This window comes from Astatotilapia calliptera, chromosome 5 (genome assembly GCF_900246225.1).
Source record: "Astatotilapia calliptera chromosome 5, fAstCal1.2, whole genome shotgun sequence".
NCBI lineage: Eukaryota > Metazoa > Chordata > Actinopteri > Cichliformes > Cichlidae > Astatotilapia > Astatotilapia calliptera.
The window spans coordinates 4,490,781-4,510,377 of NC_039306.1; the positions used below are offsets into that span (position 1 = coordinate 4,490,781).

Here is a 19,597-nt window from a genome sequence, read left to right on the forward strand (position 1 = left end):
AGTTTAGTTCACAGTAAATGGACTGTAATTTACAAAAAACACCTTTTTACCTACAACCTGCATACGCATACATCTTTAAACCCAGATGGAGGTATCAGAGGAGACTCTTCATCTCCCCAATACTTCAACATACAAATGCAAATGTCAGCAGATGTGACTGAAACAAACATTATTAACTGTACTACTACACACCACACCAGTGATATCTAATCATTAAAAACACAACTTCTAAAGTGTACTTCCACATGGTTGAATACGTATGATTGAACGATATGATAATTCAAAAAGGCAAATCAAGTTTATTTGAAAAAAAAAATGTTTGGCTAATGAGCTTTATTTAAAAAAAGTAATCAGAAAAGAGTAAACGTACCAGCTTAGATACTTGCGCTGCTTCACTAGTGTGGGCTATAACAAATGTACCTTGAGCTTGGAGTTTAGCCAGCTCCGCAGTCAGAGAATCATAGCTGTCCTCCAGCTGTCTCTTCCTCAGCTCCACGTTCTGCATGTACTCTGTTAGAGAGCGAATCTTCACTTCGTGCTGAAAGTCAGAACATCATATGCAAAAAGTTTAGTGACGAGCAAAGACCTCTACCCACGAGGACACTTTACATCAAGGATAAAATGCACTTTTACTTTTTGTTCACTGAATATTTATGATCTCTTGTCACCGGGGAGTGTAGTTTAAATACCACAGTTAGCGAAATTTGAACCGTGGCTTCAGGCCACTACATGAACACAGAATATAAAACATGCAATTATTTGAGAATTATGACCCTGTGCAGACTAAAAATGTCCAAAGCAAAAAGAAAAATCCACCCCACAAAGAGTTGGGTCATGTTAAGATGTTGGGAGTAGCTACACTGTGTTTTAAAGCTTTTCAGCCTTTATTATGGCAGGAAAACTGGGAAAAGACATGCAGCAAATGGCTCAGGCTAGATTTGAAACCAGGGCTTTAAGACACATGGGTCACCTGCCCAAGCCGGTGAGCCTTTTGAAGTGTTAATTGATAATGTTTCAGTATCAGTATCACCAGTATTTCTGTCTAGTACCAGATGAACAAACATTTGTACCCCCATATCATTTTATTTTAGTTTCTACAGTTCATCTAGATTTAATAATTCAGTTCAATTCAATCGATTTGGTACCCAACAACAACACATTTATCCGTCAGTTTGCAATCTTACCTGTGAAATGAGAAGGTGACATGAAGACAGTTCTCTGCCCGTCTCCTCCATCTTGCGGTGACACTCGGTTTGTAGGTTCTCCAGGTGGCGACAGCGCTTCACCATGGACTTCACCTCTGACTTTATCTTATTAATGTAGAGGCGAGCCACTGTGAACTCTTCCTCGATCGCTCCGGTGATCTCCACAGGCTGGAGACGAATGAGTGCGAGGAGACAGTTAAATAAAAAGAAAAAATCAGTCTAGTAGATGCTTGATCAGGATTGAGTGGGGACTGTTTAAACACAGCATGGGCGTTAAATCAGTGGAAAGGGAAGCATCTTAGAAACACTCTGGCATTTTGTATGCACAGCCATTAGGTTAATGGTCTCATTTAGCAGATGTAGCAACTCAGAAGCTCCGAAATGAAGTGTGGAGGAAAATGTATACACATCAATCTAAGCACTACAGATGATAGCGGATGTGCATACACGACATTCTGCATATGCGAGTGGTATACTGACTATATTGAATAATGTAAAGCTGTTGATTTAAGTCACGTCTATAAACACAGATATTTATTTTAAATGCTCATTCAGAGCATAAATTTACATGGATGCCAAACCAATCAAGTTAAAGAGAAATGCCTGAAAAATGACACTTTATCAGCAAACAGAAAATATTCATATGCACACACATGCACACGCACACATATATATATGTAAGTTTTTTTAAATGTAATTGTCTCCTTTTTGGCAGATCTACCAGAGCGCTTTGTCACGGCTTTATGCCAGAAGATGCTTTGCATTTCACTTTGTTGGTATTTACTGTCTCTCTTGGTTTTACTTGCTTTCTTTATTTCCTTCCAGCCATTTGAGATTGTTTGGTCATCCCTCATTAATTTCTCATGTGGTTAATTACTTATGTGCACCGATCAAGCATAACATTCTGACTATCTATCAGAATCAACATTAACTTTTAAAAAAATAAATAGCATTAATGTTTTCAGCAAATTGAGCTCATCTGTTGGACTCGACCACATGGGTCAGCACCAGGAAGCCTTGGCCGCCCACGACTTGGACCACTTTTGATGGATACTGACCACTGCAGACCAGAAACATCACACATGAGTTGCAATTTGGGAGACTCTCTGACCCAGTCGTCTAACCATCACAACTTGCTAATATCCTCACAATAGCCCCCCCCCTTAACACATCATCTCTGAAAGCAAAATGTTCCCTGGTTCCTTAATATATCCCACCCACTAACAGGTGCCATGATGAAGAGATAATCAGTGTTATTCACTTCACCTGTCAGTGGTCACAATGTTCGGGGTATTTTTACTCTGGTTTTTCTCGTTGTTAGCCATCATCAGTCCATCTGTGTTCATCTCCAAAATTTACTGCCAGCGTTTTCTCTCATGTTTCCTGCGGCTGCTTTTTGAGTTGTTTTTCTTTGGACTATGTTGTCCTCAGGCTTTGCGCTTGACTAGACTCCGACAAGTCTAAATAAGCTCAACACTAAACCCTGCTTTTGTTTGTGCTTTCGGGTCTTCTTTTGAATTTCTCTGAGTTCCTTTTCTACACTGATACTTAAATTTAGCTGTATATTTTCTTGCTTTGACATGAGAATCATCTTTCTCATTTTACCTACACCACAGTTGTCGCTTTCATCACAAAAATGCACTCTATCCACGTCTGTACCACTCACCAACTTGATGTCCTTGTTTCCAACGATCGTGCTAAATTCACTCAGGTCCCTCATGAGCCCATTAAGAATCTCAGCAATGCGTTTTCTTTGGTGGCTGCTCACTTCCTGGATACGGGACAGCTCTGCCTCTAAAGCCATGAGATGAGCCTGCGGAGGGCGGAGTCAAGCAGATAAGAGGTGTTAGGGAGAGCCGTTGTGCTAAGGCGAGAAACTCCAGAAGGTACATGCAAATACGAAAAAAGACAGAAATTGTGTAGGGCAGACTCTGAGAAGTGGTGATTAGATTCCCTGAATCTGCAAACACACATGGCTGCAGGAGCATAACATAGTAGCCACCAAATTATAAATCAATAAACTGCATGAAGAGGAGTGGATGGCATCTGCGCTCAATAACATCTGAGAGAGTACACGGTGGAGTTTACTTTATTATTTTCCATTCTGCACAGCAAGCAGATTCTAACCAGGGCTGGAGGGCAAATGTGCTGCAGCACAATGAAACCATTTGATCTCAGTCAGGTTTGACAACATAACATTAAAGACATTTCTCCTACTCACACATGTGAGACCAAGAGTTGGGTAGTAGACTGAATGACCTATGACCCTAAACAAGATGAAGAAGATGATGATGACAAGAAAGAACAGGTAGAAGAAGAAGGAGATGAAGAAGAGGAAGACTTTCCATAAAGGTGTTGTTCCAATGAAGAAATCTGAAAGCATACCGACTTGTTTATGGGGTTTCATTTTATGAGTGGCTCATCTGTCACCAGTGAAATATTCTAATTTTTCATGGCACGTTTTATGTTCTTGCTCCCCAGTTCATCAGTCATTTCAAAGCACCATTAGCCACCTTCTTAAATACTCCTTAATCAGCTCTTCCATCTTCATCTCTGTGATTCACTTCAAGCTCTGTTACAGTCTTCCCGGTCACTTCTCATGTCACAATGTCATCTTAAGATAAACTAAGGTAATAATGAGCTGAAACTGATTCTTATATAAACAAGTAAAACATGGGATGATGAATAGAGTTGGTTCATTGACGTGATGAATGGGCTTAATCATGTTGATAAGAAATGGGTTTCAATGGCCAGATGGATGAATTATGGTGTTTAAAGTAGCCGATCAATGGCAGTGATGGTGAGCGATGGCACGGACACCTGCAGAAGAAGCGACAAGTTCCCACTAAAAACAAAGATGAAGGCAGCTGCGGGGATGACGGCCATGATGAATGTGCTTCAGTATTCCCAGAGCTTTTCCCATTTCTACTGTAACAACTGGAAAGACCGACGTGCCTAAAAGTTCAAGACTGAGAAACATTTCCAAAAGATTTTGATGAGGGGATTTCTTTTCTCTTATAGCACCACCTGCATTTACCAGCACTGAAATCTTATTTGTATTTAGTTTCATATCTTGTCAAAGTCTCAGACACTCTCTGTGCAGGATCAGACAGGTCAGAGCAGAGCAGACTGGAGAGGCTATAGAGGCTATTGAGGAGAAATGAGGGCTTCAGGCAGGTTTAGCAGTCTAAATGGTGGTTCTGTTGTCAGATGCTCAATCAGCTTCTGCTCCTGAGATAGACAGGAAAAGACAGAAGGACACGTGCAGCAGACTGAAACACACTGATGAAATATTGAAGAGGATTTAATAAGAAGGTCAAATATGGTCACTTAAATCACTGAATAAGTCAGGAACTGCACAAAGCTCTGACCAGCTCTGCCAGTGGTCTCCTCTTGACTTTTATCTATTATTCACTTTATTTGTGCTGCAGAAGGACAATTAATACAGAGGCTGGGCTTATTTAAATAATGTGCTTTATGTTGCTAAAAGATTTATTCAAAAAGCCTCCTGGAAGTCAGACCCACCATTTTCTTTGAAAGCTCCTCAGCCAGGAGCTTGTTCTGCACGCTCATCTCCTCGACTCATTCTGCTCAACTCTCTGTAACACTTTCTTTCAACTGTGAGGCACACTTCCACATGACACACGTATTGTTGAATATTTAATAGGTAATAAACATCCATCTATATGGTAAGAAATTATTCAAAGCCCTCGATGTAACTGAAAAAACCTGCCTGTAAATTATCACTGTAAGTTTTCTTCTACCAGACAACGTTGTGTGCATCAGGGATATACTGCAACCAGGCTTTGATAGTTACTGCAATACTTTAACAGTTATCCAAATTGTAAATATAATCAGATATATATAGAATAAGGCAGTAAACATTACAAAATTTATGGGAAAATTGCTACTTTGAGTAAGAGTATTTTAAATATTTATATAGTGTCAAATCACAACAATAGTCCCCAGAAGGTGGTTTATATTGTAAAATAAAGACGTACAATGATACAGAGATAACACTCCAACAATCAGATGACTCCACTATGACAAAGCACTTAGCAACAGTGGGAATGGTAAATGGTAAATAGCCTGTATTTGTATAGCGCTTTACACTACATTCAGTCCTCCACACATTGGTGATGGCAGCTATATTGTAGCCACAGCTGCCCTGGGGCGCACTGACAGACACTGGCACCATCTGACCACCACCAGTAGGCAATGGGTGAAGTGTCTTCCCCAAGGACACAACAACCGAGAGTGTCGGAGCCGGGGCTCGAACCGGCAACCTTCTGATTACAAGACAAACTGCCAACTCTTGAGCCACGATCGCCCGTGGCTCAAGAGTTGGCACCAGGAAGGAGACACTTCCTTTTTTACAGGAAGAACCCAGTTGGGGTGAGGAGAGACAGACATTAATAATAACTAAAGATTAAATACAGAGAGGTGTGTAGGCACATGGTGAGTGAAGACAAAACACTCAGTGCATCATGGGAATCCCCCAGCAGTCTACACCTATTGCAGCGTAACTAAGGGAGGATCCAGGGTCACCTGATCCAGGCCTAACTATATGCTTTAGCAAAAAGGAAAGTTTGAAGCCTAATCTTAAAAGTAGAGATGGAGTCTGTCTCCAACACTCCTGAATCTAAACTGGTAGTTGGTTACAAATCTGAAGGGTCTGCCTCACATTCTACTTTTAAATACTCCTGGAACAACAAGTAAACCAGTCTGAAAGTGAGAGAATCTACTGGTGTGAAATGGTACCATGAGGGTTTTAAAATAAGATGGTGTCTGATTATTCAAGACCTTGTACGAGAGTGTAGTTCAGTTTAACAGGAATCCAATGAAGAGATGCTAATGTGCTACAAATGTTGTTTCTCCTTCTCTGTCTTTATGTATATTTATTAGCAGTTTAACAGTCAATGTCGCTTCTTCAGCAGGACTGTGTAGGTGTGGTTTGACTCAGAGTGAAAAAATAGCCTACCTATCTGACGGGTTCATAGAAATATGAGACATTATGTGTGGCTGAACCCCACCCACATCCAACCAGTGAGAAGAGAGAAAAAAACGTAAAAACAGAAAGCTCCCATCACACAAAAGCAAGACTTTTTCAGACCATGACTACTGAAAACACAGTCACTGGAAGGTCTCGATCCAGAAAGGCTGGATGTCTTTTCTGTGAAAAATACATTTAATCAAGCAAAGTCAGAGCTGTGCTCTCTGTGGAGAGTCATAGTGCACGACATTGAACCAGCAAAAAAAAGAGAAAGAAAACAAAAGAAATCCCAATACTTCACTTTTTCTTTGTTATCTTCATGGTAAATGGTAAATGGCCTGTGTTTATATAGCGCTTTACTAGTCCCTAAGGACCCCAAAGCGCTTTACATATCCAGTCATTCACCCATTCACACACACATTCACACACACTGGTGATGGCAAGCTACGTTGTAGCCACAGCCACCCTGGGGCGCACTGCCACCATGAGCACTGGTGGCACCATTCATCAGAATTTTCTCCTTATCTTCGTTACATGCAGCTTTAATTTTACTTATCTCACTAATTGCATTTTGAACCAGTAGCTCAGCATATTGTAAGATGGAGGCTTAAATGAAGAAATGATTTTATTACAGAGAGTTCCTTTTCTACTTTTTTTTTGCAGTTTGCTTCCTTGTAAACACACCAAAGCACAACATCTGTCCATGATCTATTTCTTTATTTTAGCCACAGAACTTTGTTGCTAAAAGATTTATTCAAAAAGCTTCCTGGAAGTCAGACCCACCATTTTCTTTGAAAGCTCCTCAGCCAGGAGCTTGTTCTGCATGCTCTTCTCCTCGACTTCTAAGCTTTTCTGGTCATAGTTGACCGCCAGCTCCTCCAGGGCCTGAAGAACCTCTTTTACTTCGGCCTTTGCGGATTCATTCTCGGCCTGCAGCCTGCCGAGCTCCGACTGCACCTTCTCACTGTCACCTCTGGACGATGCGAGAAGCTGAGGGGCAAAGACATTCGACTTATTGCAAACTGTAAATAGAGAAAAAACTATTTTAAAAGTGGAACGGTGAAACTTCCCTGCTGAGCGCTCGCTTCATTATTTACAGAGCAGAGCTGCTGGGTCTTAACAGAGTTATCCTGTTTTCTGGCATAAAGAGCTAAATGTCTGCACAAACCCTGTCACACAATATTCAAGCAACTGTACAAAAGAATAATTTAAAGATTGAGAGATGGCTTTTGTGCCACCATGCTGTTTGCTGCACTGCTGCAGCCCACTGTGGGTCATTTCACTGAATGGAAGCCATTAAATGTAGATGTTCTCCGCTTGGAGTGCCGGCATATTTGCACTGCAGCATACGGCTTTTATTTAGATAAATGAATGTAACTTTGCGTTACTATAAACAAACCACGGTTGGGTAGTTAGGACTGTGTCAGTTCAGCCCGCAGCAGGACCATTTGGGAAATGATTGAATGAATTAAGTCCTTTTCATCGCAAAGCCTTTTTTAGGTTCTCTTCCTCAACAGTTTAGCCTCTCCTATGAAAACACGCTGCAAATACGTCTCTTAATTGGGTTTTAATGGAGTCTTTTAATTGCTGTTCTTCCTACAAGTACTGATTTACTTACTTGCAGCAGATATTTATGTGATAAAGTGACAATTATAGATCAAATCCCTAGAGAGCATGTTTATTTGTCAGCAGCAGTGTTCAGTCATGTCAGCAAAAAAAACAACAATCGTTCCCCGTGTAAAAGTTAGGGAGCAATTTCTAAAACGAATACTTAACAAGCTTCAGTCATTCTTCAGTCTTTTCATCGATTCTTTTCTGCGCTGTTCAGCCACTTAATTCTATTCTAGATTAAACCACTGCTAGCATGTAGAACACAGCAACAGTGATACACTCACAATTAAACAATGACAGTTTAATTTCTTCAAGTGCTTTTTGGCACCTGAAAGGATTTTTTCTGTCAGTAATCTCACGGGCAGGATAATAAATGTCTCACAGCTGACTTCTATTCACAGTGCAGTTTTCATTTCCACATTCAAAGACACTGCAGCCCACCGTGAGCTGTTTAACCAAACTGATGAAAGGAAATAAAACCAAGATCCTTTACCTCCTCCTGGTCGAGCATCTGCTCCTTCAGCTTCTCCACCATCTGGCTCTGGTGGTTGATCTCGTCATCCTTTAGTGGGAAAGACACACACACCCACAGTCGTATTATGTGTTCAGTTTCCATTCACAACTATACGCTTTAAACTTACAATAGACGACAGCTGCATGTTGGACCGGATACCCATACATCTTTTTTTCACCATAACTGGATCTGCCACTGTGCGCACATTTTAGAAAACGAAGGCCTGATTTATGACAAAAAGGGAACGGCATCAGCAATTATATGGGCAAAATGATCGATCAGTAACCCGACAAAAGAAAGAGAGTGGCTTCATCAGCATAAAAAAAGTCAGAGTGAGACCAGTGCCCATATATAAATGACCATCAAAGTGCCTTAAACTTTCATTCTCTCTAATTCCCAGAGGTGGTGAGGTGTCTTCTTTTAAAAAAGTAATTAAATAAGAAAAATGCCCCAAAGCCCTGATTTCTGTCTCACTGGAAAAAAATACGGGCTAAAGTAATGAGCATGTTTTAATTCTAAGAACACTGCATACCTTCAGACACCTGCAAAGAAAAGTAGAGATCAGAGACAAGGCTCCATCTAGGTTACAAGCCAGACGTGTAATTACTTTATCTTATATGTGCAGATTATGAGTCAGATGAGCATATGCAAGCTCCAAGGCCAGCCTTCAGGCTCCTCATAACAAACAGCCATTGATGAGCTTTCTTAATAATACTGCAGTACTTGTAGTTCATGTAAGGTTATTGGACATATGCAGTCCAAGGTGTTTGACTGTGGTCGGAGGCTCCACAGCTTCCCCTCTAACAAGGAGGTGAGCTCTCCTCCTGAGCAGGTTGTTGTTAGCAGCCAGAAAATAAGTCCAACAAAGACACAAACACACTGTAGATATAAGCTGTTTGCCACAGAAACAAGATCCTGGAGGACAGTATTAGTTACACTACATATGTTACCAATATGTTACCAATGGTAACAGTAGAAACTACTAATACTGTAATCTGTGATTCTTCAGGTGTTTGATAATCTAAAGAAAACATCGTGCTTTGCAGACCAAAATGCAGAGATGGAGAACAAAACCATGCTTGTCAGGGCCCTGGGTCTGTGCGACCCAGGATCCCTGGGCAGTCATGGACTGGTGATATTATATGTATTTTTGGTGTTGCTGCTGCTCTTCTCCATGCTTGTAGATGTGAGTGTGTGTGTGTGTGTGTGTGTGTATATGGGTGCAGGTGTGTATGTACACTGGTTTACAGGTGCCTTCAGGCCTGGTGGGTGTGGCCCTGCTAGGGGACTGGCCACACCCGAAGCTACACACCTGCCGCTGATCAGGGCTCGTCGGGGGAGCTACTTAGGAGAGTCTTGGAGCTCCCACCGACGCGGGATCATTCCATGAGACTCCACGTTAGTCATCCAGTTGAACTGAGTTAGTGTGTGTATGCCCGCGGTTATATGTGTCCTGACGGCTGCGTCTATTGTGTCCCCCAGGAGAAGTGTGGAGCGCCAGACAGCACGAGGGGTGCTGAGACACGGGAGCGGAGAGCACTGAGACACGGACTATTCACGGAGAGACACGACACGGGAGTCAGGGAAAGCACGGGGATTTATTGTTGTTTGTACCATACACTGTAAATAAACGCACTGTTTGTACATAGAGCACCGCGCCTGGGTCCTCCTTCCCCACACCTCCCACGGTTTGCCATGCCGAACCGTGACAATGCTGGATTTTTTTTCCAGCTAATGAAAAGCACAAAATCCACTGGGAGACTAAACAAACTCTAAAAACTATCTGAAGACAAGCAGAGAACATTAACAGATGCTGAGACAAAGACTCAGGGTAAGACAGCACTTTTTGGGCAATTAGGAAAGTGGACACAGCAGGTGCAGGTGACAATAGTTAAAGACAGAAAGAGAAGTAAAACTAAACACAATACACTAGAGGCAAGCAACTATCAAAATAAAACAGGAAATGAGACCTAACACTAAGTTATAACACAAACTAAACACTCAAAAATACTCAGATCAATAATGCAAAACTATAACACCAAAAAACCAAAAGGTTAAAGAGCCGGGGTCATAAGAAGAGGAGGAGGATTTTTAATGCTTGGCTCTACAGAAGCTGCGGGGTCAGTGCTACCAGAGAAAAACAATAATATATATATGTCACATAGTGATCTGCAGCAGCTCGCACACGCCATGCGAGATGATGGGACATCCGAGGTACACCGCGACTGAGTGCAATAAAAGAAAAATCCCAGGTATCTGCTATGTATACATTTGTATCCACGAATACATTTAACATATAGAATATCATGCATCAGGTCTGTTATAACTGTACCACATCAGCAGAGACAAAATAAAATATATGCATCCCCAGGGATACATGAATACACAGGGCAGTGTGTGCATTCACACAGCAGGGCATGTACAGGAAAACATGTCAGTATATGCTTCTGCATATTTAAAGGAAAAATCTAGTAATGAAAAAGTAAAATGACACATTATAAAACCGCGTGTGTACGCAGAAGTCTTAAATAATTTAAAGCTTTAACACTTTTCAGAGTTACTACTTCCTCTGTGTTTGCTACATTACTCACTACTATGTGTATGATCCTGAACTCATTAACATAAATAATGTATGCATGACACAGTCTTTGAATTAATGTGTGCATAACATTACAGAAAACGCAGCCGTGGTGTGTGAGGAGCTCTACGTCCGTGCACAAACCATCCTCGTGCACTGTTCGTTCATTACCTTATCGTCTAGCTGTTTGTAGAGCTTGCGAATCTCCTCCTCGTACTTTTGCCTCTCCTCCTCAGAGATATGAACCACAATGGAGGAGGCAATAGAGCAGGGGGTGCAGGGGGTGCAAGGAGTGCAGGGGCTGCATACGTCAAGAACTGACTCCTCAGATTCTGGAAGAACCAGGGGGGCATCCTCAGATCCTTCACACAGCTGCCCCGGCACAGCAGCATCCTCACCTATACACAAGGGAAGATTTTTTCTCAGGTTTTGAAAATGTGCTGCTCTTATCTCTCCTGCAAATCCTACTGTAAGGATTAATGCATAAAATGTGATTAGAAGGTTAATCCTTAGTTTAGTAAGTGCCCCTAAGCACAATGCATGCAGTGTGCCAAAAATGAGTGTTCTTTACCATATAATCTGATTGAACAGCAGTGCAAAATACAATATATACACAACAGACATATTATCAAAGTGTCAGTTGGCTTGTGAGAGAAATAATTACGCAAACTCTACACCTCGTGGAGGGGACGGTAAAATGTCTGCCTGCAAGCCTAGTGCCCTCCATTGGAAGTATTAAGAGGTTTATGACATGTCTTTATAAACAGTGAGAGCAGAAGGTTAGGTGAAAGACTTCAGTCTGTTCATTTAACAAATAGTGGGATTCTTATGTTATTAGATATGATCCTGTCACATAATGAATTACTGAACACAGTTTACTTTATATGGAAAGACAGAAAAGCTGTAAAGTATGTCCAGTGATTACAATCACTGTCCACTTTGTTAGGTACACCTGTTTAACTGCTTTTTGTCACAGTTTTTCAGTCAGCCAATCACACAGCAGCATCTCAGTGTAGAGTTGTCGGTGCCAAACAGGCTAATCTGGGTGTTTTCAGAGTGCATTTTTCCATCCCACATTGGATGGTCTGAAAAATAAGAAAGCAGAGGTTCTCTATGTGGAAATGCACCCATGCATCCCAGACTATGCAGAAGAGCATTTGAACCTCGAAGCAGATGAGCTACAGCAGCAGAAGACCACACCACTGCAGGAAACCGAGGTTACAGTTTACACAGGCTTAAGTAGAAGATTGGAAAAACATTGGCAGTCCGACGAGCGTGATAGACGGTAGGGTCAGAAATGGTGGAAACAACATGAAGGCATGAATCCATCCTGTCTTGTATCAACAGTTCAGGCTGGTCGTGGTGATATGGTCGGATATTTTTCGCCTACTACAAATTGAGCATCATTCAGAGCCTACCTGAGTATTGTTGCTGACCCTTTATGACCACGGTGCATCGATCATCTGATGGATGCTTCCAGCAGAATAATGTACCGTGTCACAAACTGACTTCTTGGACATCACAATGAGTTCACTATGCTCAATTGACCTCCACATTTGCCAGATCTCGATCCGACAGAGCACCTTTAAGAGGTAGTGGAACGAGAGATTCACATCATGTATGTGCAGCTGCCAAACCTGCACCAAGTGTGTGACGACATCATGTCAATATGGACCAAAACCTTTGATGAATGATTCGAGCAACTTGTAGAATCTATGCAATGAATAATTAAGTCATCTCAAGGCAAAAGGGGAGGGGTGTACCTAGTAAAGTGTCCAGTGCTTGTATTTTTTAGGGTTAAAAAACAGACATAAATTAAGAAAGAATGAGTTCCTTTTGAACTAGATTGCAGATTCTGTGTTGCAGTGACCACTTTTCTCCGACATGTATGTGTAAACATCTTGATGCAGTTGAAAGAAGAGACTTTGTTACTGCTGACTGATTTCAGAAGCTAACTACGTCTGCCTCTGCAAGGCTTCACTACAGCACTCATCTGACTAATTAAAAGCACGATAGGTAGCTCTAAAGTAGAGGAGTGATTAAATAAAGAACTGGAGTGATTCTAACTCTAATATGCTCAAAGTAATCTCACAATGTACCCAGCTGACACTTTGAGCTCCACCTGTTGACTTGACGGTGTACTAATCAATAAAAGTAGCCACAAAATTAAATGTGACAAAGACCTGCATGTGTGTGTCTCTCTACTGAACACCACAGGAGTTCCTGCTCTGCAATTGAATGAAATTTATTGTGTGAGACAAGCGTTCCTGTCTGTGGGCATGCGGGACAAGATGGAGGTCAATAGCATCTTTCTCAAGGAGCTCCTGCCCTGAGGTGGGTAACAACATGGGGGGCAGTGAGGGGGGAGTGAGCGCGACGATGTTGTCAAAATGATTAATTAGGAAATTAAAAGCACTGAATTGCGTGGGAGACTGGAAGACAGTCGAGGAAAAGATTATGTGTGTGAAGGAGAATGGGGTGAAGGAATGAAAGAAATTATTTTCACTAAGAGGTGATCGATAAATCCTTGTTGCAACATTTTTAAAATTCAGGTCAGGCTCCGAGGGAATGATCTTTAGGAGAAAAACATCGGAAAAGATTCATTACACAAGTTGAATGTCAACCGATCGCTAGCACTGAGAGCGCTGACATTTGAAAAGACCTCGTCTAACAAAAGAGACGCATGTGCAAGTGTAATTAACAGGAAAAGCGTGTGCCTACGATGCTTCGTATACTTGTGTTTTTTTGTCTGCAAACTGAAACAGTTATGAGTGAGTGCGTGACATGTGAGAAGACCAGTGTAAGTTATGACTTTTCTGTAGATGTGATTAGCTCTCGCTTCTGTGAAGATTACTAATGCATAAGGTTTCATAAATCATAAGGCCTGAATCATGTCTTGCCTTCAATACAGTGCAGGGGGAATCCAATTATGCAAAGTGTAAAATTCTGAATAATATGGAATAAAAATAACCAAGGAGGGATTTTTAAGCGTTTTGGGCACAAGTCCAGCACGTTTGTTTGGCTCCCCTTGTCCCATATCTGCCCTGGCAGGTATTCAGATGATATCAAATGAGGTTAAATCTGCACTTGCGTAGACTGCAAAATAAAGCCTGCGGGCTGGTGAAATTTTCATTCCTGTCAGTGAATACTCCTCCATGCATGAAAAGGGACTGGGATAAGGACATGCACTGCAGTGGCTCTTCTTTTCAGAAAAGTAGTGTTTTCTGGGCCGGAGTATCATCTCTCTCGAGCACAAGCTTTTCATCTTTTAACACCATCGTTCTTTTTACTGTATGGCAGGCAGTTAATCTTTAAAAAAAAAGATTAAAGATCAAGATCTACAATCATTTGCTTAAACCAGCACTCAATTTTCACTTTTTTTGTTTCTTTTATAGGAGTAATTTAAGACGTCTGCAGCCACGCTTGCAGTTCTGTGATGCTTTGAGCTAAATGCTCACCGCGCTGGCGCTTTGCATGTTTTATTACATTTCTACCATCCTATTTTCACCTTTTATAATACTAACATTTGCTAATTAGAACTAAACACAAACTGCAACTGATATTAGTGGGAAAGTAATTAATTCTCTTGAGACCATGAACATGTTCAGCGCAATCCGTTCACTAGTCTCAAACAAAGAGGCTCAACCAGCAAACATCCCCACACAGTCCCTGGCATTAGCGCAGTTGAAAATATATGCATTTCATGGTTCTCACTGATAAACTCAAAATGCACAGGCAACTATTTTTACCGTCTCTTGGGGGAAGATGATGTTAAGTGTTTTTTATATCAGTGCAAGTATTACCGTTCCTCCAGCAATTCAGCTCTGCCTCGAGTCTTTGAATAGTCTCCTTCATTGACCTGTTCTTTTCCTTCTCCTTTTCATACTTCTTCTTCCACTGCTCTGCTGTGAGCTCCAGGTTCACCGATACAGTATTCCTAATGGTCTTGGCTCTAATTGGAGGGATACAGTGAGGGAGGGAAGACAGAAAGGAAAGGAAACAGTATGAGGGGAGGGTAAGAGGGAAATATATAGATAAGAGAGAGAGGAAAAAGGAAAGTGCAAGACAACAGAAGAGAACAGAGAAACTGTCAAAACAGTTTCCAGTCGCAGCTGCTTGATGAAAATATGTTTCCATCTCATTAACTGGTATGCAAATTGGGTTTCTTCCAACTTTGGTTAAAAGGGATATGATGAAGAGGAAGGAATTTAAAATATAAAAATGTATCAACCCCCCTGAAGCATATTCACATCAAATATACAGCACTTATCATATAAGGTAGAGTATTTATGGGAGGATAAATAATTCACAAAAAAGTCTTGCTTTAGATTTTGTTTTTGTAGTGACTGAAACATAATCACTGCAAACAAACAATTATGTTTGTTTAATTAATGAACTTGAAGGTCAGTATTTGCTTTGACGTCTTCGAGGCAGCTCTCGTAATTCCTTCAAGTAGTCTTCAGAAATAGTTCTCCGGGCTTTTTGAAGGACATCCCAAAGCTCTACTTTGGATGTTTCTGCTTTTTGTTCCATTCTCTGCCGAGATGATCCCACATTGCTTCAGTAATGTTGAGGTCCGGGCTCTGGGGAGGCCAGTCCATGACTGATAGTTTTCCACAGGTATACTTGTACTGCACTGGCAGTGTGTTTGGAATCATTGCCATGCTGAAAAATGAAGGTGCTGCTAATCAGATGCTTTCCAGGTGGCACTGCATGGTGGATCAAAATCTGATGGCACTTTTCTGCATTCATAATTTAATCAATACCGGTAAGATCCTCTACACCACTCGCTGAAATTAACCTCCAACACATGACAGAGTGTTTACAGATGTCTGTAGATACTCACTGTTGTACCTCACTCCACTGGAAATACTGACATACATAAAAAACACTCCTTTAGACCTGTTGCCACTGGTTTTTAGTCCAGCTCTTTGTAATTTGGCATACATCAGCCTCTTCCCCCTGTTTCCTTTCCTTAGAAATGACAGCTGCCCTTACACTAACACTATTTTGATGAGGTTTTGGTGAAGAGTGGACAGATCAACTGAAGGGCCAGATGCTTCTCTCAGGCCCTGTGTCAGATCTTTGCTAGTTTTTTTCCTCCCCATTTCTTGAGGACATTACTTTTGGATACTGGTCATCTGCTGTAGGTGGTTTTTTTGACCTACTATTTCCTTTTTTTACTTCACTTGAAAAAAAAAAAAAAGGAAAACCCTTAAAAAAACATTCCCCTGAAAATGACCGAGTTCAAGGACTGGATTAAAAAATAGGAAATGTCCAAGAAAAACTTTGAAAGACCTTCAGAAAACCCAGAGAACTATTGTTCAAGATCACTTTTACAAAAATGCTGAAAGTCTGGCTCCTTGGAAGGAAAATATGAAGAAATGAGAGGGTGGTTCAAGACTTTTGCACAGTGCCATACAACAAAAATATGTGGTTTTACAGCTGAAACAGTTACACTGAAACACCTGCAGCACTCAGTGGCTTTCCCTTCATTTCACACTTCAGTGAGAAAACACTGTCTGTATTCAATTATTCCCTGACATTAGTCAGACAAACGGTGTTATCCAGAGTCTCATCACATCAGAATATAGATAACATGTTGTTTGGATAGGGAAATGCTGAAAATCAAACATCAGGTGGCATATGTTCTGAATGCTGAACAAAGTGGTCATGACTTATTTATGCTCTGCATAAATACACAGTCCACCCATAAAACCTGTACTTTTAATAATGAATGAAACAACAATAACAACAATAATGAGCTTAAGCTAGGATTGCAGACCTAATACTGTTGACTTTTATGTCCATTCAAAGGCTTTTCTGACAAAATATGCTGAATTCTACAGGGCAGATGTATTTAATGTCGTTTTACAGTATTTCTTATACATTCTATTAATCTTTAAAATAGATCATTGTTGGCACTGTACAGCTAGTGCTTCTGACAAAAGAGAAAAGAGACCAAATCTTTACATTCAAACATCCATTGTGAATTCTCTAACTGCCTTTACTCTGTAATACATTATTTATTTCAACCAACACTCCAATGTCAGTCTCAATTCATTGGTAGGGGGGAAAGGCTGGATGTCCACAAAAAAGCCTTTTCAGGATCTTTCTTTTCAATCTGTGGTTTTTTTTTTAAGTCGACAGCAAGTAAAGAGAGGAAATCTGGCAAGCAAACCAAATCAGACTCCATGAATGCAGCTTACCTATCTGAAGAGTGGGGTAAAACAGATTTTGAACAAACAAGACCCAAACTACAAAAAAATAGCCTGCTTCTAAAGCAACTTCGTCAAAGGAAAAGTTAGATGAAGTAATATGTGAACAGCATATCTGAGGTGAGCACATTTCAGCAAAAACATCCCCGCGACTGCAGCTGAGAGAGACGCAAATGTGTGCTGTGTTTCGCAGCGCAGACGTTCATGGCTACTTAGCATGGAAGAACGTTACCGTTGGCCAAACATCAAGGTGGATTTGGTCTCTGTATCGTTGTAGCTAGAGGGAGAGCAACAGATAAACATGGTGGTGCGGCAGTTCCCGCCCAGCGAGTCCTGTAGGATGCGAGTCATTTTACTGTCACGGTATGGCACATGGGATTTCTACAAAGAGATAAAAAGAAGTGAAGAAAGAGGATTAAAGATAGCAACGGGCAGTGAAAAAGACAAACGAGAGGATTGAAAAGCTGAAGGAAATACTGAATTGCTGCAAGACAGACGTGACGTCTGTCTTTGAAAAACTAAAAATATGTGTTGTTTGCATCGGGAGAAAACAAAGGAAAAGGTGATTTCTCTCTCTCTCTGGTAGATAATTGACAGTATAACCTTTTTAACACTTGAAATGTTTTCAAAAAGACTTTGTCCTTGCTCAGAAGACTGAATAGCAGCAGCATTTCTAACAGATTTCTGAGGCATTTACAGCCTGAGAGCCTTTCCTTTAAGTTTACCAAGAGTTCCCTAAGCCTTTTCAGCTTGTTTCTTTAAAGCCTTCAGAGGCGTATAATAACACAAGACGGGGAGTTTTTTTAATTATAACGACAGAGCTTTAAAGGAGTGGGTAGACTGGATTGTATTACCAGCTGTAGCAGCGGTGGGAATTATGGGTGAGGAGGGACGGATATCTGCTAACAAGCTAGCATGTTTCTACAAGCATTCATCCAACCCAGCTGCAAGACAACAGTGTGGATTTCATTCAAGGTGCACTGCTGTGATTTCCAGCGGCAAATACTTCAGTGTAACTGCATCTCACATGTTACACAGCTGGGGTTTGGGAGTACTTTAAAAAGTAGAATGTGGCAGTGACACAATAATAATAAATACATAGGTTTCGCTAAAACTTGTGCTTATGACCCATTTGGACATAGCCATATCAGCTTGTTCCTAGTTTTAATCTCAAGCTTAGCTAGCCAGATGCTGATAGTATTTGCAGTATGAATACAAAACTGCTAATCTAACTAATGCTTTTCCTAAAATGTCAAAGCGTGCTATTCCTTTATATTGGATGTACAGGGTGGGCCATTTATATGGATACACCATAATAACATGGGAATGGTTGGTGATATTAAAGTCCTGTTTGTGGCACATTAGTATATGTGAGGGGCAAACTCCTCAAGATGGGCGGTGACCATGGTGGCCATTTAGAAGTCGGCCATCTTGGCTACAACTTTTGTTTTTTCAATAGGAAGAGGGCCATGTGACACATCAAACTTATTGGTAATGTCACAAGAAAAACAATGGTGTGCTTGGTTTCAACGTAACTTTATTCTTTCATGAGTTATTTACAAGTTTCTGACCACTTATAAAATGTGTTCAGTGTGCTGCCCATTGTGTTGCATTGTCAATGCAACCCTCTTCTCCCACTCTTCACACACTGATAGCAACACCGCAGGAGAAATGCCAGCACAGGCTCCAGTATCCGTAGTTTCAGGTGCTGCACATCTCGTATCTTCACACCATAGACAATTAGCTTCAGATGACCCCAAAGATAAAAGTCTAAGGGGGTCAGATCGGGAGACCTTGGGGGCCATTCAACTGGCCCACGACGACCAATCCACTTTCCAGGAAACTGTTCATCTAGGAATGCTCGGACCTGGCACCCATAATGTGGTGGTGCACCATCTTGCTGGAAAAACTTAGGGAATGTGCCAGCTTCAGTGCATAAAGAGGAAACACATCATCATGTAGCAATTTCAAATATTCAGTGGCCTTGAGGTTTCCTTTGATGAAGAATGGACCCACTATCGTTGTTCCCCATATACCACACCAAACCATCGCTTTTGTTGTTCCAACAGTCTTGAAGGGATCCATCCAATGTGGGTTAGTGTCAGACCAATAGCTGTTATTTTGTTTGTTAACTTCACCATTCACATAAAAGTTTGCCTCATCACTGAACAAAATCTTCTGCGTGAACTGAGGGTCCTGTTCCAATTTTTGTTTTGCCCATTCTGCAAATTCTGTGCGCCGATCTGGGTCATCCTCGCTGAGATGCTGCAGTAGCTGGAGTTTGTAAGGGTGCCATTTGTGAGTAGCTAATATCCGCCGAAGGGATGTTCGACTAATGCCACTCTCCAGGGACATGCGGCGAGTGCTACGCTGTGTTGCTGAATGAAGCTAGGACAGCCACTGATGTTTCTTCATTAGTGACAGTTTTCTTGCGTCCACATTTTGGCAAATCCAACACTGAACCAGTTTCACGAAACT

General features: G+C 41.2%; 1 protein-coding gene across 5 annotated transcripts in view; it reads right to left on the reverse strand.

Moving 5' to 3' along the window:
* kif5ab (kinesin family member 5A, b) overlaps positions 1–19,597 on the reverse strand; it is a 72,571-nt gene that overhangs the window by 21,225 nt on the left and 31,749 nt on the right. For all 5 annotated transcript variants that reach the window (XM_026166767.1, XM_026166766.1, XM_026166765.1 and 2 more), the window contains exons 10-17: positions 17,352–17,500; positions 14,705–14,853; positions 11,073–11,299; positions 8,303–8,371; positions 6,982–7,188; positions 2,872–3,018; positions 1,185–1,373; positions 421–538 (exon numbers count right to left, since the gene is read on the reverse strand). In XM_026166767.1, the coding sequence (XP_026022552.1) occupies positions 421–538; positions 1,185–1,373; positions 2,872–3,018; positions 6,982–7,188; positions 8,303–8,371; positions 11,073–11,299; positions 14,705–14,853; positions 17,352–17,500 (1,255 nt within the window). The remainder of the gene's footprint in view (positions 1–420; positions 539–1,184; positions 1,374–2,871; positions 3,019–6,981; positions 7,189–8,302; positions 8,372–11,072; positions 11,300–14,704; positions 14,854–17,351; positions 17,501–19,597) is intronic.